This window comes from Pomacea canaliculata, linkage group LG14 (assembly GCF_003073045.1).
Source record: "Pomacea canaliculata isolate SZHN2017 linkage group LG14, ASM307304v1, whole genome shotgun sequence".
NCBI lineage: Eukaryota > Metazoa > Mollusca > Gastropoda > Architaenioglossa > Ampullariidae > Pomacea > Pomacea canaliculata.
Genome location: NC_037603.1, coordinates 18,532,096 through 18,554,217, shown reverse-complemented (window position 1 = coordinate 18,554,217; position 22,122 = coordinate 18,532,096). Strand labels below are relative to the sequence as shown.

Below are 22,122 nucleotides of genomic sequence, written 5' to 3'. Positions count from 1 at the left end.
ACAGAAAGGAAAGATCTAGAACGTGACATTTCAAGCAAGACCTTGTAGTTAAGCAAAGTCCCTATACAGCTTTATCTGATTTTCAACCATCATAAAATGTAGATGACACTTATTTAAAGATGTTCAAATTTCTAATCCATGAAACAGCTATTGGAAATTTGTGGATCTGAAAAGAGAGATAATTATTTGGAAGTGAAAGATATCAGACAGATGAAGATTTTACTGCTATTTGTTTCACAGACAGTACTTCCAAAGAAAAAAAATCCAAGACAAATCATGACACTCACCAAAGATATATATTACTCACCATACACTACAAAAATATAAATCCACTTTGGTAGAACATGTGCAGTGTGTAAGCTATGACTTGCCTCAAAATCAGAGTCGTTGAATTCATAGCCAATGTTCCAACCAAGCATGAGAAACTTCTTCCTCTCAAGAAGGACAGAATGAAAGAAGCAAAGACAATAAAGAAGACGAATGTACTTTTCCCGAGTTTTGCATTGCAAAAACTTAGTCTCAGATATCTTGGTGTACAGCCGCTTCATGTTTGCTCTCAAGCCCTGTCACATAACAATGATGTCTCAAGTAACTGTGATGAACTGAACAAAGATCTTGAGGGCTAAGAAGGCCTGTTAATGATTTAATACAAATGAAAGCAATTACAGACCTGCATGAAGGCAATCACATTGAATGCACTAAGATATTGTTACAGATCATTCAATACACTTTTCACTCTAATCGAGCTTGGTCATCTATAGTATCTGTAATGGTCAACCAGAATTATAGCACACCTGTCACTAAGGACTAAACAATTCTGGACAAGATGTTGATCAACAATGAGACGAGGGTGAACAAGCACATACTCCACCTTGGGTGGTTCAGTGGTCATTTTGATGGCCTGCTGGAGGATGGAGATAGGAAAGTCTGGACTGGGGGAAGAGCTGAGCCACAACCGAAAATCAGGGTGTGGAGCCTGCACTTGCAGCTGACCCACCAGTTTGTCTAAGGCTGGCATCCAGCTCAAAGACAGGTGGCAGTTGGCCAAAAACACCCACTTGCCCTGATGCATCAGAATTCAATACAAGCTATTCCAATCTTTAGTCTCATAAATACATCCATGTGGTACACAGTACATGTTTGATGTGACTTCTAGATCTGACTTTCTACACCCTGAAGTCACTGCACTAATCTAGTCACCAAACTAAACAAAATGAAAAAACAAAATGAAACAGGAAAAAAAGAGTTACCCACCATATATGCATCTGTTCACAAAATGGATAACATTTGATGAAACTGGTCCTTGTTTTCTTCAAAGACATACATTTTTTAAAAATGCAAATTACAGGCACAGTTTTGGTGACTAAATACTTACATCTCTAACACCGTCTCTCAGGAGGCGTGTGGCAACAGGAGTCTGACCTTGTCCAAGGGATAGAGCAGAAAAGCGCTCACCAAATCCCTTTGCTTGTGAAAGCTGCATAAGACCTGCAGTCGGATCCTGAACAAAGATTGTTTAGATCAGTCTTCATTGGCTTTAATTATGTCTGCTTTCAAGGGCGGCTTTAGGCTCATGGGAGCCCTGGAAAAGTGTGGAAGGCACCCTAACAGATTCAAAGCCCTTGATTGGTGAATAGGATTGAGAATTTTGAGGTAGGACTCTCGAGCAGAGCCATAGATGATGGATCCATAGTCTAGCTTGGAGCGGACCAGGGCACGATACAGATGAAGCAGGACTATGTGGTCAGACCCCAGCTGACCTGGCCAACTATTCTGAGAATGTCCAAGGCCTTGTGATGAGAAAGGCACAGAAATTTGATATGAGAGAGAAATGACAGTTTACGGTCAAAGATGACCCTAAGGAATTTTACTTCCTGGACCTGGACTTTCAGTACCATGCCATTGACAGAAATAGATGGGTTTGGAAACATACCTTTTCTGATGCGTTTTCCTAGGTTTGTTTGGTTTTGGAGGGTTTTGTTTTTTGGTGCCATGATATAAAGGATTCAGTTTGTTCCTTAAGCTCCCCACCCACCACGGAGTCCAACAAGTGGATGCGACCGAGTGGTTCCACTTAGGGCATTTCCAGCAGGGTCGCACCAAGGATACACAAGGAATATACTCTGGTCTTCCTGCAGCCTTCTAGTAAAGCTAGGGAAATACATGACCAGCCAATTGATTGGTGTGGGCCACACCAACCCCCTGTATAGAAGTCCAGGCCAAAGAGGTGTGTTAGTATGATGGGCCACAACCCATCAGGGACCTCAACCTCTAGGATCCCATCCTCCCCAGACACGGCTCGCCCTGCATGGCAAATGCAGGGGGCCTAAAGGAGGCCGCAGAGAAAAAAAGACATCAAAAGAAAGGTATGATGGGAAACAAGACAGGAGAAAGGTCAGTGTAGATAGGATAGGAAGAATAAAACTGTAGTATGACAGCGAGATGTTTGATTAGGAGAAGAGTATAGATGAAAGGGCCAGGTAAGGGAGAAGAAAGAAAAGCATAAGAAAAAAAGGGTGGGCCAGCTTAGTCGCCCAGCCAGAGAGAGGCTGGGTATTCACCCCTGACACGGACCCAAGGGGACAAATGCTAAGGCTAAGAAACAACCACACAAAGCATAATAATACAACATAATGATCTTTACATCAGCTTCAAGGTGAATATACTCCTACAGGCAATAAGCCAATGCACTTACTATTCTGTCACAACTGGTGCACATACAACCCACCCCATTTCTCCTTAGCAAAGGCCCCTCTCCGACAAAAACTATCACCACATGACAGTGGGCTAAATCATATGCTGGTAATAATCTTCAAGAGCATTACAAAATCATTTATGCTCAATCTTCCACAGATAAATATTTTCTTCGCTTTTAAATCTATACAAATTACGCTTGTCTTTAGTTTAGACTTGTGGTGGATGTACACATACTTTTGCACAAGCCATTTGACATCTTGCCACTCCTGGGTAACTTCCCCACGAAAATGGTTGTCAATCTTAGTACTTGTGGTTAGGCTACTATGGTAAGTGCCCTATAAGAAAAATATTGTTTTTGCTCCTACTTTTTATTTATTGTGAAGTTATGCATCAAACTGTAATTCTTGCACTAGAGGCATACTCACAACGCCAGGAGAGAGAACAAAGATGAGAGGCGTTTTACAAGTGGAGTCCTCCAGCACCTGCTGCATGTTGAGAACTGGTGGCTCTGTGAACTTGACGCCCATGTTGTTCACAATAAAGGATGTGACACAGAAGGACACTCGGTCAGGTCTCAGAGACCGTACCAAAAGCATGCGCTGTAGTTCATTACAGCTATTCTCCCATTCACCTGCAGAAAAGAACAAAACAGATTTCTATGTCATATAAAATTGTCTTTTCTTGTGAATCCAAAGGAAATTAGGTATATCAAATTGTTTTTCCAAAAAGATGTTTATTCAGGTTTACATGCTGCAATGTTTAGTTCTGTCTGTTTTCAGTTGATATATGAATAAACATGTATGGAATAAACATAACTTATGATGATGAAGAACTTTAGTGTCAGAAATAGGCTTCCTGTTCCTATGTTAAGGGATATAGTTCTTTTCAAATGTGATTCACCTAGATAACTGATTAGATTTTGTCCCTTTATGTTAACATAGTTTTGTAGTAAAACTTATAAACTTATCGACTATGACAGACACAGGTGGACGCCCTGATCTTGACAGATGCTGAGGTTGCTAATATGTCCAGCCCAGACTCAAAGAGTTAAAGTTCTTTATATGACAGGTAAGATTCTTTTGTATGTGATTTGGGGTAAAAGGGAAACAGCTATGTCAACAGGGGGCATGAACAACAGAATCCTTGTTTTCATCAATCTTGTTCAGCTTTGTTCATATGTGTACACAAATCATCTTAATCATGTTGGAAAATGTCAAAGGGAGCATTCCTAGTTACAGCTTCCTTTCTAAAAGCTTATTTTCACATACAGACAGCATTTTTCTTTATCATAAACTGGTGGGGGGAAGAGGATATAAATAAAGTGTCTTCTCATTATGTTGACATTAAGTAACAGTAAGTGGATCACAAAGGGACAAGGAGTTAGTGGTGCATGCTTGGCAGAACTGGTAAATTTTTTTTCGGTAGTTAATTTGTTCAGTCACTTTGGAATTCAGCAAAATATTATTTGAATAAATATGCTTTAAATACTAAAATATACCCAGACACTGCTGCTGCTGATGCTCAAGAGGTGACACTGTTAAGAACCTACCACCAACAAAGCAAGGATCACAGTTCAAATCTCATCTTAGGGCTGCTTTGTATTGATATAGCCTTAACTGTTGATGCAATATAAAATATCAACTCCCTCCACTTGACTCTCCAGTTGGACAAAACAAATGGCACAAAATAACTCCATTTAAAATCATCAATGCCTCTGTCTCTTCTTCTTCACTTGCTTGCTGGAGGCCTACCCTAAAAAAGACACTAGGGACTAAAGTAACAAGAAAGAATGGGTTGATTTCAACTATTTATACAGTGTCAAGATGCCAGAGGGTGCTATAGGTGTGATGCCTTTCAGACAGTAAGAGTAGTCTGAACACCTGATGTGTACTGTCTTGTTTTATGACCACCCATCATTTTCTCATACTGCCCTCTTTCAGAATCTTTTATATAGTCTTCTTTTTTAAAACTGCATCCTTAGACAAAATTTCCATAGCATTTTTCACCTGGTTATGCAGGGTGTTGTCAGTGTACTTCTCTGAATGACCCATGGGTCACACCACCTTTCAGATATTGATAGCCCACAGCCCTACCAGAATATATTTCATTCTAAAGAAGTATGACCAGAAAAGGAATATGTGATATGGAAAGATGGATAAAGACCAAAAAAAGTGTGATGGAGTCATCTTTCAAGTCAAATTAGTAGGAAGAGACTAACCAGGAAGGAAAGCAGTCTCGGGATTGTCAGATGTAAACCACTCATACCATTCCCTGCCATACTGCTCAAAGGAAGTAATGATGTCATGGAAGTTGGTCAGTTTATCCAGTTCAGTGATGTTGTCCCAAGCCAGATCTGACAGCCATGAGCAAGGATTATCCATCTGATTGTCTCGATCAAGAACCTGCCCATCACAAATTCTGCACAATGATGCACATGTAAAAGAATTATTCTTCTTCCATAGACAAGTTATTTGTTTTATTTTTCTCCTCCCCCCTTCCTCAAGTCATTTCTCCTTCGATTTCATTGTCTTTTAATTCTCAATGCCAGAACAATAATTTGAGTACTTTGTTCACAATAACTATATGCTACTTCAACAAAAGGTTGTGCTCAAGGTTCTAGCATGGCCAGCAACTGGAAAACTCTTGACACTGACTCAGCAGTAAATATCTTCAACATTTTAAACCCAAGAAAGGTGAGCCACTTTCAGTTCAGTGACCAAAGAGCTATCAGGATAAGAGCCCTTCTCCCTCTTTACATATCTCATTTATAAACAGAGAGTTCTACTACTTCATAATGCTTATGTTTTATAGGAGTTTGGTTACTTTATTAAAGCCAATGCCATTTGTCTATTTGTTCTTGGACATTTTCCATCATTTGTTACTTTTTACAAGTTTGTTAGGTGGCAAAAAAATCATTACATACCACGCCTCCACGAAGAAAGAAGGTGTACTCATCCATACAGAGCTTGCCACCAGACTCTAGGACTTTAGCACACATGTGGAATGAGAATAGGAGTTTGTGTTTTTCAAAAAGCGCTCTGCATGTGTATCTGAAATGCAAATATCCAGCCCTACTGTCAATCCTTAGCATGCAAAGAATTTTTATGCATTATACATGAAATTGGTAGTACAAAAGAAGCCCCATTCTTGAAGGTATCATGAGAGGCAGAACATGATATTCTTCTTCTACTTGTTCCTATTTGCCCCCAGTGGAGCATAGGGCCCCAACCACACCCCGCCATCGGACCGGGTTCTGGGCGTCCCTTTCCAGTTGGGACCATGTCATGCCAGCTGCCTCTGCCTCTCTGTGGACTGATCTCCTCCACATCTGTCTTGGTCTCCAAACCCTGCGCCTCCCCTGTGAGTTCCAGCCCAGAGCCTGTCTTGTTAAATTGTTGACGGACTTTTGTAAGGTGTGACCAATCAAGCCCCACTTCCGCTTCTTGATGTCTTGGCTGGCAGGTTTTTGGTTGGTTCTCTCCCACAGGTCTGTACTGGAGATCTTCTTGGGCCATCTGATGTAAAGGATGTGGTGCAGACATCTGTTGACGAATGTCTGTACAGTGGAACCTCGGTTAGCGAACGCCTCGGATAGCGAATATTTCGGTTAACGAACAAAAATTTCGTCAAAAATTTGTCTCGGATAGCGAACAAAATTTCGGATAACGAACAGCCACGTGAACCCCACGTGACCGACCAGCGTGTCATCATTCGCGCTTGAGACACAGTTACGATCGGTCGTTCCTTATCTATGCGCATCTTTCTTATTTAGTGATTTTTGTGCTTTATTTTAATAAGATAATCCACAATAATGGCTCCAAAGAAGATTAAGAGCAATTAATAGTAGTGAGGTAATGACAAGGAAGCGGCCAACAATTGAATTGAAAAAGGAAATGATTTCAAAGTATGAAGGTGGCATGCGTCTGTCGGATCTGTGATGTCGTATTACCGAAAAATTTTACAAAAAAGGCAGAAAGAACAGACACTGGACAAATTTTTTCCTTTAACCTCAAAGCTACAGAAAAGGGAAGTCACCCCGATTTTACAATGTCACGTGTTCATGGAGGGGGAATCAGTAATTCCACCCCTACCTCCCCACACCTGCTTCCAACCACGCCAAGTTTTCTGATGTTTAAATGCTTTCGTTAATGTTTTTATGTTTATTTAACTCCATTTATATTGCATTATAACTGTTCTCATTAAAACCTACCTATATAGCCTGTAACTTTCAAATATTAGCGAGTCAACAGGGGCTGGGAACCAATTAAATCTATTTCCTTTATTTCTTATGGAAAAAATTGTTTCGGATAACGAACATTTCGGATAACGAACAGCTTTCCAGAACGGATTAAGTTCGTTAACCGAGGTTCCACTGTATCTTGTTGGTGATGGCATTTGTCACACACCATGTCTCAGATCCATACAGAAGGACTGACTTTAGATTTGTATTGAAGATGCGGATCTTGGTGTGTAAATATAAAGCCTTGGAGTTCCAGATAGGTCGTAGGGTGTGGAATGCAAGCCTGGCTTTGTTTATTCTCTCGTATAGGGTTCTGATGTTCCAGGTCCCTATCCTGGTTTTTGCCTTGGCCGTGAGAAGATGGGTCGGCGAGCTGGCTTCCCGAGGGCTCCCTTCTGAAGAGGGATGTTGTACTAACTGTACAACTGGAACATGATATTCACTGTCAAGAAACTACTTTGTTTGTGTCTTTTTTTTTTTTTGATACCATGAAGCTGAAGACATTTTCTGTGGCATCATCCATGTTCTTCAAATTTTAAACTTAACCAAACAGAGTTTATAATAAGCAGCTAACTCTTTACAATTATTAGGTTGAATAAATTTTGACATGTTCCATCAAGACAGTAAATTTAACACAATGTTTTTGCTTAAAGTATCTGGTAGTAATGGCACTGTACCTGTAGACAGCATAGGTGTGATATTCATTCAACTGAGCAATACGCTCCTCCAAATCTGAACTTTTTGGACTTTTGTCAATTGAAAGAATGAAGAGATCAATATACGCATCCAAGGAGAACTGATACATGGGATCAATGTGGCCCATGTCATTCAGCACAAAGAACAGGATGGCAGAACGCTTGGAACTGTCCCTGTAGCCCTTCAGAAAAAAACAGACATTTTTTTTTAACGATCCAGCTGTTTAAAGGGCATGCAGCCTCTTCTATTGTGCATCTTTTATCTCCTATCACTATCTCACTTTTCCCAATCAAACTGCATTTGAAACAGTAATTGATGCCACTTATTGATGCCACAGAAGCTGATAAACTGCAGAAGACCTTCATGATGTGTTTATATCATTTTTTAAAATCAATAAATATTGTATAATATTCTTCCATCAAGTCAATCCTTTCAAAGGACCTACATAATACGATTTGTAACTTTTCTTAGGAATTTACAACACATGGGATATCTTTTAGCAGCTCTGTGTGTTGGGATGGGAAGTGGGGAAAAGGGAGCTCCATACATGCATGCAGTTGTGTGTTGCATAGCCTGCACCATACTGGAGCACATTCAGATCCATGGATGCAGGAAATGCATTTTACAAGAGATCTGTTATAGTTATGTGTTATTATTATTATTATTAAAATTACTTTTCATCTTGATTCAGAAAAAATAGTCATTTTCTTTACATGATTTGAGGAAGAACTGTTTGAACAATTGAGTCTGTTATTTAATGCATTCTTTGAAATCTAGGAATGCTACAAACCTCACGTGCTGCATCAATTTTCACTTCAGTTGTCTCTGCTGTTGCCAGCTGCTCACCAACATCATGTGAAGTAACTTTGGATGTCTCCAGAGTATTTAGTAAAGTTTCATCTTCCAAGAGGGATCCCTTGGTTTCATTCAGGAGTCTTTCAAAGAACAAAGCCAAAGAAAGTGGTGCTTATTGAATAAAATCTTCAAAATCACTACTTCCCACTCCTTGCTTTTTGAAAACAATACATCACAAGGAATATTATTTTGTCACCAATTTGTTCAAAGTATTATTATCTACTTTTACAAATTATGTTGCTATCTTCATTGGCAATTTCTATATTGTGCCATCCTTTTAAAGTGGCGTATTTTACAAAATAAATAATAAATAGTATTTTTGTAATATTCTGGTAGATTATTGCCAGTCTCTGATTTTGTCACTGTTTGTGGTATTTGGAGTTTGCTTAGCAGTGATGTCTATTATATTAATGATCATACTGTTTGGAGCATTTGAAATTTGCTCAGTGGTGACTTCTGTTGTGGTGCTTTACTAAGATGGAAAGCTGGGATAATTCTGTGCACATCAATTATGAAAAAAAGGAAGACTTGAATTGAATTATGGCCCGTAGGAATACATTCATCTTGAAAACAAGGTGAAAACTGCTTACATGAATTATATTATCTCACTTTGCGGTCTTTAGCCTCTGCACTTCTCATGTAAGAAAGTCAAATCAACTGTCATAACAACAACAGAAAGTTTCCTAGGTCACACAGTGCTCTAGGTTGCAGGAAAGGAGGGAGGCATGTCACAAACTCTTTCTCAAGGGAGATGTCTGCTTACATGTCATGGACAGACAGGGTCTTTGGATTCCAAGTAAAACATTTCCTAACATTCTGAGCATGAATGCAGAAATGGAAAACAGCGATGTTTTTGAACATTGTTATCATGTGATGCATTTTTGTTGATTTATTTATACTCTGATGCTGTATCTTAGTGTCAACAACTCCAGTAGTTGTGGATAATTTACCTCCTGAAAGCATAGCTGAAAAGTGTAACCATACTGCAGGCTATCTACCTGCTTTAACTGAATGCCTGTCAACCAAAGTCCCTCTTCACTCCTTTGATTTTCGTATATGGACTCACACTGCATTCAAGTGCCCTAAAACTTCCCAGTTCCATACAATGCCTGTCATTCAATATTCTTTTGTTTTTAGTCATCTACATTCCAGAGCTGTAGCATCACAAACCTGGTCTGATGTGGGTTTTATTCATACTGTATCCTAAGAATCATTGTGAAAGACCATTGTGCAGCCTACATACATATCACATACATACAGGGCAGTAATTGCTGAGGCTGGATGACAGGAGGAGGGGAGGCATGACATACTGATTATATCTTCAAAAAATCTTTTTGGTAATTCAGGTACATCAATTCAATTTTTTTAAAACTAACCTAAGGATTTCATTTTCAAGATCCTTTAGCTTCTTCCTGCCTGCTGCAATGCCACGTACCAAACTGTCCTTCATTTCCTCAAGATCTGGTCGTTCCTTACCCACCACAACTGCAAGTAGCTGTGCTTCAAGACCTATTGATCAAGCAGACCAGAGGAACTTGAACACTAAAGCACATTAAAAACATGAGTTATCAACTGTATGAGAAGGCTGTGCTGTTTCCAAAATCTGCTTACCACCAGTTTTTGAGCATTTGATGTAATTTCAGGTAGTAATAAAGGAATGCGCACTGCCTGCACAGAAAAATGTAACCTAGGCCTGAAACATTTGCCCTTTTCTAGACATAAATGTGCAGTAAAAATGGGAGCACACATCATCAGAGTTTCTGGCAAATCCCATAGGCTCACATCTTTTATTCCAAATGTCCAATTTATCAGGAGCATGTATGAAAGACTTACCTTGCTCTTTCACAGCAAAATTAACAATTGCAGTCTTAGTAGAGATCTCAGGTGTGTAATGTGGGTTGGACATTCGAGTGGTGATATAGAAGTGAAACTCTGGGTTGTACTCAACCTCTTTGTCTCCCAGCTTCATGATGTAAGCGTTGCCTGAAAAACAAGCAGCATCCTAGTATCTGAGGAACTGAATGACATGATTTGTGGAAAATACCATGACAGCTATTTAACATTAGGTCATTTAAAGAGATAAAACTGACCGACTTTCACCAGTGACTTTGTCAAGACAGGGTCTAATGATGGGTCCAGCACTTCCTGTACATTTTGAAGCAGCACAGGAATGCCCATCTGAATGGAATGCTCCAAGATATGCATGTAATCAGACTGCTGCAAGTCTATTATCCGCAGGCCCTTGAGAAAAACACAATTAAATTGGAAGATTTTAAAAAGCAATTATCTTGATAAGACAATCTTGGTCAGTGAAGTTTTCCTTATTTCACTCATTTAGAATGCAGTATCCCCAAACAGTCTATATTTAGCACTTGCATCACTTGCCCTATAGATTGACTATTATAGATAGCTGAAACACATGTGCTGGACAGTTTATAGTAGCAACAATCATAGGAATTTTGCTGACAGGAATGAAGCAGACACAAACATAGTCAGCCCTGACCTTAGATCCTTCCATGTTCTTGATCCACTTGATGGCCTGACATTGTGGATCTACCATCAATGGCCAGCGATTTCCTTGAGTTACAATGATACCATTCTCTGTTGAAAAGCTGTCACTGGGTAAACCTTGAATGTTCCAGTCACGCACCTGTGTGGGTCTTACCATGAAGTCCGTGAAGGAGAAAGATGGTGTGCAAGGAATAGCTAGTGTGCGAATCTGTAACCGCCACAAAGACAACAAGTAATAAAATCAGCTAATACAAATAATGTGAAGTTGAATCAAAATGAACCATATAGATCTTTCTTTCTCCCCCCAAAAAATTCTGAAATTTGTATCTGAATCATCAAATCTCATAATGCTGACTGTCTAAATATAGGTTACAAGAATAACTCAACATTCATTCTCATGATGATTGCCACCTTTATGCACATGGGGTTGGGGGAATGAAAAGTTTGTAATTTTAACTGGATGCAGAAGAGTAGCACTAGCACAACAATTACGAAAGGGAGGGAAGTCATTTGAGAACCTGATCAGCAAAATTCCAGGAGTAGTGGTAGTTTTCATTCATGATGGCAGCATCAAAAGTAGAATTTAGCAAATGTGTGGTCATGAACAATGCAAGGAAGTGCAGCATATTTATTCTGAAATGCTAGCAGCATTAAAAGAGTAGTGTCCTTCATGCCTTAATGGTCAAGAAGAATATGGCATGTTTCTGGGCTGGCCATTTCAAGGTAACAGAAGAGCAATGCTTGGGACAGTCTGTTTAAATGGCAACAAGGAAAAATTCAGATAAAATCTATGACCTGATCCTTGATGACCACCACATATCTGCCAAGAAGATTGGCAAAACATTGCAGATTTCCTAGAATTTTTCCAACATTGTAACATTCTCAACATGCACAAACTATCTGCAAAATTTATTTTATTTCTCAATACAGGCAGAAACAAGCCATATTGACATGGTTTCATGCTGTGATGAAGACTGCTGGCCAGTTGGTAACCATGGACGTTAATATCATCTTTTTCTAGCACTTAAGAAAAACTTGAAGGGGATGAGATTCCCTTTCTTTTAGGATATAAAGAGGTCTCGTTAGTAGATAAGCCTAAAGATTTTTTTTTTTTGGCAGAATGAGAAGGGATGTTTGTGTTTTACACTGTGCCAGCAACAAAGGCTATATCATGGCACGAAAAGATAATGCTTAAATATAGTTAAGATAGGGAAACACCAGGTGATTAGACGATATCCCCAACAGCAAAAGTCAACACAAGGAACCACATTTTTAAAATTATAGATAATATATAAAAGGAGTGTTGTAGCCCATGTCATGGATCTCCCCCAGCATCGCCAGAGGCACGCTTGCAACCCCTTACACAGCCAGCACGAACACAAACCCACTTGCTCAGCCAGAGGCGGGACACGACATACCTGATGAACGTAGACCACAACAAAGACGAAATAAACGGTACAAATAAGAATTTTAATAAAAAGGTAGATAAAAATGAGAAAAAGAGAGAAAAAAAAAATGAAGAAATACACTTAATCATACATGCACATGCAAGAAAACTGGGGACTACCCCACACAGCAAAGAAAAGGTAATGAGACATGTTAGTAAGGGAAATGGTAAATTAAAAAAAAAAACCCCGCCAAACACCAGCGCACACTGCGGCACAGTACTGTCTGAGTTCTTGCCCCTGAGGCCTTCAGACCTGACGTTAGATGTAAAGCACTGTGTACTCTGTTGACATTGTCTCCTTCAATTTCTGTGGCCTTACACGAGGAATGACTAAGCCAAATGAAAAGTATTCAGTTTTTACCAAATTCCCTTTCCTAATATAGAGCGGTCCGGTGGCGCAATGGTTAGCGCCTGTCACCAATACAGTGAAGGTTGGCTGCCCTGAGTTCATTTCTCGTCTCGGGCACGCTGTTCTTTCTCTGCACATGGCATCTGTTTACAGGGCTGGCTGCTTGCCGAAATATAGCCTTAGTTGCTGACACGGCGTAAAACACCAATTCCCCCCCCCCCTCTTTCCTAATAGGTAAAATTGTAAACTTTTCAGTCTTACCCCCACTATTTTGTAAACTACATGTTCTTAATGGCCAGAAACCAAGAAAAAAAAGCTTCAAATGTATTTCTCCTAAGACAAAATAATCAAGCTTAAGGGGGGCAGACAGTGCTAAAATCAGAGAGAAATTAAATAAAATTAACAGATTTTGTACAAATTAGGACATTTTGAGGTAGAATGCTCTCCTTTCCAATAAAAACACATTACTCTTAATGTATAAGTCATGTACTTAATAACAACATCGAATTCTTGGCTACTGTTAATGCAAATGTCTAAAACTGACCTCTGATACACACACTTTTTTTCACAATATCTTCATGATACTCAGACAAGACCTGACTTATGATCTCCACACTTTCTTCACAATCTCTTCACAATACTCAAACAAGAACTGACCTCTGATATCCACACTTTGTTCACAATCTCTTCACGATACTCAGACAAGAAGGGTCCCAAGTAAGACAGAAAAGCAGCAGCAATCATGCAATCTCCTGGTAGGTATCCCATCTGGTTTTCTAATTCCTGGCAAAAAAATGCAGCATATAACATCACAAACATGTGGACATCTATAAAAAGCATGTAAAAGTTATGTACATATAATTTTGGACATATAACATCACTAGTCATTTGTCATATCCCTTACAAAAAAAAAAAGGAAACAGTAAACCGTGCCAGAACTACAGAATAACCCTAATCAGCCATCCCAGAAAAGTCTTGCTGAAAGTAATATAGAACTGCATTAGCACCACTGCTGAGGACCTTCTAGCAGAAGAACAAGCTGGCTTCAGACCAGGAAGAGGCACAGTTGAGCATATCTTTAATTGTCGTCTCCTGATAGAGAAGCATCTTCAGGACCAGCAGGCTTCTATCACAACTTCATAGGCTTTAAAAAGGCTTTTGACATAATCTGGCATGAGAGGCTCTAGCATATGATGAAAAGTTCAACGCTGGAGGGTCTTGTCCAAGTCATTGAAACACTATATAAAAGCTCAAAGAGCACAGTATTGCTGGATAACCAAATAGGAGCTTCCTTTTACACAACATTAGGCATACTTCAGCCTACCCCCTATCATAAGTGCTGTTCAACTTTTTGGGAGAATAACATTATGAAACCCTTCACGGCAATCATACTACCATTTCCCTTAAGTGAAAGGCTGATTTGCAACCTACTCTTTGCATATGACATTTATCTGATAGCATGCACTAATAGAGAACTGCAGGACCTTACCAACAGGTTGACTGACAGTTCAAACGCATATATGAAATGGAGACCAGCACTGACAAGATTAACGTCATGGTCATTGGATTGGCAATTGCAAAGTAGACAGCAACATGAATGGAGTACGACTCAAAAAGGTAAACAGCTTTAAGTACTTTAGAGCCACCCTGTACAAAGATGGCAGGTCCACAACAGGTATTTGCATCTGGATTGCCACAGCAACAGTGTCAATAGCTAGGCTGCACAGGATAACATCAGGCTTACTAAAAAGTACAGTCTGTACTCATAGTACTGATCCTGCTTTATAGATGTGAAGCTCTGGACTCTGCTTGTGGATATTTGAGAACGTGCCTGAGGAGGCTACTTGGGATCTCATACAGGGTATGACTCCATATGGAACATGATTGTCACACTCGTTAGACACCAGAGACACCAGAAACCCCTACTTGCAACAGTCAAGCAGCATAAACTGGTCTCATTTGGCCATGTGATCCAGTACAACACTTTGTCGAAGACTCAACACCACAGTGACCAGGTTACTGAAGGAGTAAGCTGGTCTTCCTGTGCAGAAACTGTTCACTATTGTGAAAGTGTGAATGCCAGGCATTGTCAACTGCCACATCTATCCATGTAGCAAATAAATGAATGACATAGCAAGCAAAACAGGAGAGCACTTTTTTCAATCCCACCAATGTTGTTTTCTATCTCATTTACAAAATCACAAAGAAAAAAAGCTGTTTTTGCAAGGTAAAAGTTCCAGCAGAATTACAGGATCTGATCTCTTAAGGTTTAGTGCTCTCTTTTCCTCTCTTTATTGGTAAGAATGAAGTCAGAACAGCATTACTAGTGTAACCAACACGTCAGTCCCTGATGGCTATGTAAGGATGGGCTAGTCGTACAAGAACACAAGAAAGATGGAATTGAGCATAACTGTAGATTTTATTCAGAGTTTCATTCGGTGGCTGACCTGCCATCTCTCCACTCTCACTTCCAAATAACAAAAGCCTCTCTAAACTTTCAAGCTACACTACTTATCCTATCCCCATCAAACATTCCAGAACCATCCCCCCCTTTTTTCCCAACAGTCTCCTCACGACCTTTCTCAGCCCCCGTGGTCACCCCACCTCACCCTGTCTGGTCACAGTCTCCCCAAGTGGCTCAGGCAACTTTGTAACATCTATTCTAGTGTAACAATAGGTCCAGTGGCCACGGGTGGGCGGTTTAAGGCTGGCTGTTACATACGCAACCAGCATGAGAAAGGGACAGTCTTGGAAGCTGTTCAACCCTTACCCTCTACAAAACAAAGACATAACTTAGTACACTACTAGAGTGCTACACTAGTAAAATCAATATGATCTTTGTTCTGAAAACTTGAGCACTAAAATAATTCTGACCTCTACTGTGTCCAGCCAGCGCAACCGTTCACCAGCTAAACCCTCTACTAGTCTTCTAGCACGCTCCATCATGAGCGCCATGTGAGCAGCTTTTCTCTGCAGATCAGCTTTCATCATCAGTTTCTCATCATATTCTTTCTTCAGCAGTTCCAACTTGTCCTCCAACTGAACAGCAAAAACACTAATCATTTTAAGACATCCACCAATAATCATGAAAAAAGAAAAGAAATTAATGTGATGCATGCACCAATAAGCAATAATTAGTCAAAATGTATCAATTGCAAACAACCTTCTCAGAGGCCAACATCAAGTGACAGGTATAACCAAAATCTTTGCCTACAGCTTGCATCACTAAGAGATTTGTGAAAAGTGTGACAAATACAAAATGTCTAACGATCACATAATCTTCAAACATTTAGGTCTGGTGTAAGGAACAATAATCTAACATAATCTTATTTTGAACACATGCTAGGAATTCATTTTTAAAAATGGGTGAGTAAAATAAGGGACATCAACTGAGCACATTTATTTCAAAGATTAATCATTTGTAGTTGTCTTCGAAGACAGGATATGAAATGTGTACTACATTCCATTACATGTTTCATAAATGAAATGATGGCAAGTCAAGAATTTCTTCCTCACTACCTTTAAGGAACTTTTTCACTTCTGAACAGTCAGGATCTCAGTATTCTCATCAATACAGACTGAGCTTTTATCCAGCATCTAGTACTAATATTTCTCTGGAAATATACAGCTAAACCTAATTCTAAATCAGTTCATATTGTTTGCTAATCATTACCGAACCAGAAGTACCAAAACAAAAATACTCTGATAACAAAAATTCTGCTATCTTCAAGACAAAATAGAATGTCGTTAATGTCACTAAAAACCAACTTCTTTTAGCTTAGCCATTGCTTCTGCCAGCATGTCTTGCTTTTCTTTTAAAGTAGCCATGGCTTTGTAGAGGCGCTGTCGTTTAGGCTCCACTATCCGGAAAATGCGACCATACTCCTCCATGGCACGGACCCACATACACAGTGACTTGGCAGCAGTGGAAACTCGGCCAATAACCTCTGGCACAAAGTCTGCCTGGTCACAATATTTGCCAATCTTCTTTAACACTTTGTCAGTTATATTATCCTTGTCATAGTTCATCAGGTCTTTCAAGAAGTTGGCTTCACCTGCAAAATTAATAATAATAATAAATGCAAAATTTGCACAGTGCATACTCACACTTCTAAGGAGCATGCTCCTAGCGCTACAGAACAAGAACAAAGCATAGACAGCATAAGAGGAACAGGAAAATAAACAAATAAGGTATGAGCTATAAAAAAATTAACAACCGTACTAAACGAAGAATAAAATCAAATACAGAAAACACAAAGAGGAACCAAACAAATAACAGGAACAAGAGCTGAGAGTAACATGATATTACAAAAGGAAGGGTGTGAAAAAGGACTAGCTTTATGGGAAAGGTTGTTAGGAGTAATGTTTACAGAAGAGGTGAGTTTTCAGTGCATGTTTAAAGGATTCAATAGTGGCTAGGTGGCAGATATGGAAAAGGAGAGAGTTCCATTGTTTAGCTGCACAATAACTTAAACTCCTGTGGCCATATGTTGTTGTTTTGGTGACAGGAAGAGTGATGAGAGGATGAGAAATGACAGGAGATGACCATAAGACGAGGAGCGGAGTTGTCTAGATTGAGATGTAAGGGAAGAGCAGTTCATAGAAATAATCAGGGCAGGTGCAAGCAAAGAAATTCAAACAAAGCACGGACAGTTTGTACTGAATGCGAGAAAGGGAAGCCAGTGTAGAAAACAAAGGAGAGGGGTGGCATGGTCCCGTTTCCTGGCTCTAAGCACCAGACATGCAGCAGAGTTCTGTACTTTCTGGAGATTGTGAAGAATTATTCAGGCAGCCAGCAAGAAGGAGTAATAAGTAGAAAATTAGTATGCAAATTATGCTATCTAGAATTCAATATGAACAAATTATAATGTACAGGCAAACACTTTGAGAATTCAATCACTCTTCCCAACAACCAATATAATTGCTGCCTCATGGGCACAATATCTTCATCAAAAATGAATAAATATAGAAATTGTTTTTCCAAAAGAGTTATTCCGCTGTGAAAGCAAATAGGAAGAATTAATGATGCACCTTCATGTTACACAAACACACACACACATGTACACACCAAATGACAATGACAATACTTTATCAATCTATACAGAAATTATACGATTCTAAAGCACATCAATAATAAAAGCCACACAGATATCATCAATTGCTCATCCATTCAAAACAACAAATGATAATAACAAATAAGTTACCACATAAAGCACAACATCAAGTAAAACGAAAACATAGTAAAACATAATGTCCTTGCCATGCTGTGTAAATTGTTGCACACACACACCATTACTGGACCACACATTCACTGTATATTTTTAGTCAAAGAATAAGTATTTCTCTCCATAAATTACCCAGCTGCTTTTTGGCTTCTGCCCATGAGGGATCTGAGTTGCGCAGTATCATCACAGCCTGCATGACTTTTTCCACCATAGCTGGTGGTTTTCCATAAGACTTGATCTCTGTCATGTCCTTTTTGTTCAATGATTCCAGTGCCTAAATAAAGACATCAAATCAGTTTTTACCTCCATCTGTCAATTAAAAGGTATGAGTACACAACAACCAGGGCTGTTCTTAGCCCCCACAGGGCCCGAGGCATACGACATGTGTGGGGCCCTCGATGCCACGACTGTCAAAAGTGCGGGGCTCTAGGCAGATGCCTTGTCTGCCTGCCCCTAAGCACAGCCCTGACAACTGTCTTATTCCAAAGCTTTACAACTGCTTACACATATCTCTCAAGTAATATATGCATTCTTCACATTTCTTGCTGATTTGTTCCTTTTTCCCTCACCTCAGTATGAATTTCGTATGGATTTTTACATCAACTACGTATTTTCATATGCAACCAGTATGGCGTTTTCCCTAGGTGTGGTTACTTCAGTGTAACCAACACGTCAATCCCTGATGGCTACATGGGGATGGGCTAGTCGTACAAGAAAACAACAAAGATCGAAATTGCCACACAACTGTAGATGTCATTAAGAGTTTCACTCGGCGGCTGCCCTGCTGTTTCTCTGCTCTCACTTCCAAACCAAAAAAGCCTCTCTCAACTGTAAAGCTACACTACTTATTCTATTTTCTGTCGAACGATCCAGAACCATCCCACACTTTTTCCCACAGTCTCGTCAGGACTTTTCTCAGCCCCCGTGGTCATCCCCAACCCTGCCCTGTCTGGCCATGGTCTCCCCACATGGCTCAGGCAACTCCATAACTTCTTGTGTAACAATAGGTCCAGTAACCGCAAGTGGGCAGTTCAAGGCTGGCTATTATGTATGCAGCCAGTGCAAGGAAGGGACAGTCCTGGGAGCTGTTCGATACCTACCTTCTACAAACAAAGACATCAGTGATGGGCCAGTTGTACAAGAACAACACACCAGAATTTGTAGGTAGTAAGCCAGCCCCCACTAGTATGGAACCTTCTACTTTCTAGCTGACACCTACTGCGAACCTTGCTTGTAAGGTTTGTCAGCAAAAAAAAAAAATGAAGTAATGTAGACCAACCCATTGACCCAGCAGAAACAGATGTTACGATTGCATCAAATGCATGATTACAATTGTTTCATTATTTAACTACACTGAGACCATGCATGTTGATTGCTCCTTAATAATGGCTTAGTACCTTTAATGGCTGCTTCTACAAGAAAAAATTATCATCTGTTTGAACTGCAGCAAAATCTGGCTGTATTATTACTCGCATTTACTAACTTCTGGCTTGGAAATGTTTGTGAAAATAGTTAACCCCAAGCATCACTTAGTAACCCAATATGACCCCAATTCAGCATTTAAAGCCCAAAGTTAACTGGGGGTTGATGAAAAGGAGGTTAAATGTAAGAGTAACATTACTTCAACAGCAGCCTGTAATGCTGGTAGTGCTGCATCAAGATCGTGCTGAGCAGAGTCTGCTATCTCTTGACATTTTTTCCCCTCTTCTCGGATCCGAGCACTTTGTACACTTACAGCCTGAAACATAATGGTGCTTCAGGGTATCAAAAAGATGAATCAGTCCTAGAGAATGAAAAATCCTACTCCCAAAATTGAACTCCCCACAACAATAGCCCCTAAGTAGGTTTAAAGGAATTTTTACCATTTTTATCCTTTCTGACAAAAAAAGAGAGTGTCAAACACACACTCTATTGCTGTATGCAGTGTTGTGACTGCACACAAATCTGTTTGAACATCTACTCATCCCAAAGACACATAACAAGTGCATTAGGTGCACCCAACACACACACACACACACACAAAGTAGATGCACACCTTCTGCTGTTCATCTGCCTCTTGCTTCTGCGCGACAAGCAAACTGATGAATTTATCACATTCCTTTTGGAAGGCCATGACATTAATATTTGCTTCCTCCAGTTCCACTGACATGTTTTGAACTTTTTCTCGAGTGTCATCTATCTTGAAAAGACCATTCTTCAATTTGTTGGCTTCATCTCCCAGTTCTTTCTCCTTCTCACGATAAAGCCTTGTGTGAAACAATGCAACACAACTAATCTTGTTAAAAGAAATAGAACTTTTTATAACTTCTTAATTACGAAAGCCATACCAAGAGTATTAATCTGTATCTAAAATCAACACATTATTTACATGCAAGAACTAACAGCCAATAAAAAAAGAATGGCAGGAATCTGTGCAATAACTAACTTTCCTGATTTTTGTATGGATTTGTGTGTGCATTTACACACTTTCCATTTCTTCCTATCTCTCCTTATTCCTTTAGTTACTGATAAAAAAAAATGAAAATAAAATGCAAACTTACCTTTTGTACCCTGAGACTAGTTCCAAGTAATTTGTAGGTGTTACATAATTATGCCGATGCATTTCATTCAACATCCGGGCAGAGAACAGAGACACAGAGCTGTGTACAGTTCCAAAAACCTGAGCCAGGGAGGGCTTTAACTTGTCCTGCAACATTGTTTAGTCTACTCTTTAATTAGCTGTTATATGAAAGAAAAACTGAAAAAAAATTTTGGAAAGAATCTGCATGCAAAAAGTTTTATCCTTCCTACCAACTTACATATTCTGCCACTATTTACATTTGTGCCTTTCCTTTAAACAATATGAAGAAATCTCACTTTTCTTCACAGATATACTTTTAACAATGACTCTATCATATTGATCTCCAGAATCTCCCACTAAAACTGATAACCATGACTCTCCAGAGAAGACATGCTCACCCTTTCCAGAAGTAACCCGTATTTGTTGGTGCCATTTTTTGTATTCTGTGTCCAAAATTCGTATTTTATATAAAGTAAAAAGCTAATAGATTATAAATAAAAACAAAATTTCTGGTTAATTTACATGTATCCCTTTTCTCATTATTGAGATTTTCTTTTTGAAACAAGGAAAAATTGGTGAACATCTCTGCTACACCCTTCTCAGCAGCTGCAAGTTTTGAGGATCAATCATGATGAAGAATGTCATTCAACCGACGTTTGATATCACATCAATCGGCAAAATGTGTAGTTCTTTTTTATTAGCTAGGCTCAATGTACTAAAAGTTAGTTCTGCATGATTTTAAGAAAGGTCTGCTTTTGATTTTTAGTGTCGTAGGGAACATCAATATTTGTAGATGAAGGTCTCCAGACACCTGTCTTGGGTTCTCATGATTGCAGTGCAAATGTGCAAACATAAATTCCTGAGACCCAAAAAAATCATACTAATAATTTTAAAAATCTCATTTCCAGATTTTACAGATTTTTCTGTATAAAATTCACTCAAAAATGCACCTCTGCCAGAGTGACATAAACATCATAATTTTATTTCTTTATTACTTGCATTTTATCCAAACTCTCTGGATCAGCTACCCTGCATCTTACATACTTACTTGCTCAGCACTACCAAGACTCATGTTGCTGAGGTATTTGTCAGCAACCTCCAGCAAAGCATCCAAAGGCCATTTGTGGAACCAGTCAATTGTTGTGCAGTTCACAAGAGCTGGATACATCCGGATGCGATTCCTGCATCAAGGGTTTATCACTGTCACGTGTACATTTTACTGCCTTTCATTTTAAAGTTATGACGAACTACCGTCGCGGCTTTGGTCATACCACAAAAGTGAATTTTTCCCCTTTATTTAAACTAATGATTTGCTCCTTCCTTTATCTAATATGTGTGACATACCCATTTAAGGGTCAATAACATCAATACTTCATTAGCATGGACCAGATAAGGTATGAGAATTGGTGTCAGCAACTGTTGTTGTTTTTTTTCCTTTGGAAAGGAAAGTGCTTCCATCTCATAGTGATCTTTGGGGGATGTGGGTGAAGGGAGGGGGAAGGGTCACTGTTTTGTGGTGCCACAGGTTTTGTCTACTTCTAG

General features: G+C 39.4%; 1 protein-coding gene across 7 annotated transcripts in view; it reads right to left on the bottom strand.

The window, feature by feature from the left end:
- The window catches only part of LOC112555964 (dynein heavy chain 2, axonemal-like), a 90,271-nt gene that overhangs the window by 5,406 nt on the left and 62,743 nt on the right, over positions 1-22,122 (bottom strand). For 3 of the 7 annotated variants that reach the window (XR_003097568.1, XM_025224586.1, XM_025224585.1), the window contains 20 exons: positions 21,629-21,761; positions 20,561-20,706; positions 20,056-20,266; positions 19,642-19,758; positions 18,153-18,294; positions 16,564-16,850; positions 15,670-15,834; positions 13,453-13,578; positions 10,992-11,207; positions 10,579-10,729; positions 10,322-10,471; positions 9,865-9,997; positions 8,424-8,568; positions 7,615-7,814; positions 5,621-5,747; positions 4,916-5,099; positions 3,123-3,328; positions 1,376-1,501; positions 872-1,063; positions 372-563 (listed from right to left, as the gene is read on the bottom strand). Coding sequence is in view for 6 of the 7 variants with exons in the window: in XM_025224586.1 (XP_025080371.1) it covers positions 372-563; positions 872-1,063; positions 1,376-1,501; positions 3,123-3,328; positions 4,916-5,099; positions 5,621-5,747; positions 7,615-7,814; positions 8,424-8,568; positions 9,865-9,997; positions 10,322-10,471; positions 10,579-10,729; positions 10,992-11,207; positions 13,453-13,578; positions 15,670-15,834; positions 16,564-16,850; positions 18,153-18,294; positions 19,642-19,758; positions 20,056-20,266; positions 20,561-20,706; positions 21,629-21,761 (3,349 nt within the window). In the remaining variant the exon portion in view is untranslated. Of the gene's footprint in view, positions 1-307; positions 564-866; positions 1,064-1,375; positions 1,502-3,122; positions 3,329-4,915; positions 5,116-5,620; positions 5,748-7,614; positions 7,815-8,423; positions 8,569-9,864; positions 9,998-10,321; positions 10,472-10,578; positions 10,730-10,991; positions 11,208-13,452; positions 13,579-15,669; positions 15,835-16,563; positions 16,851-18,152; positions 18,295-19,641; positions 19,759-20,055; positions 20,267-20,560; positions 20,707-21,628; positions 21,762-22,122 lie in introns of those variants that run through there. The other 4 variants (XM_025224587.1, XM_025224588.1, XM_025224589.1 and 1 more) reach the window with 4 other exon arrangements.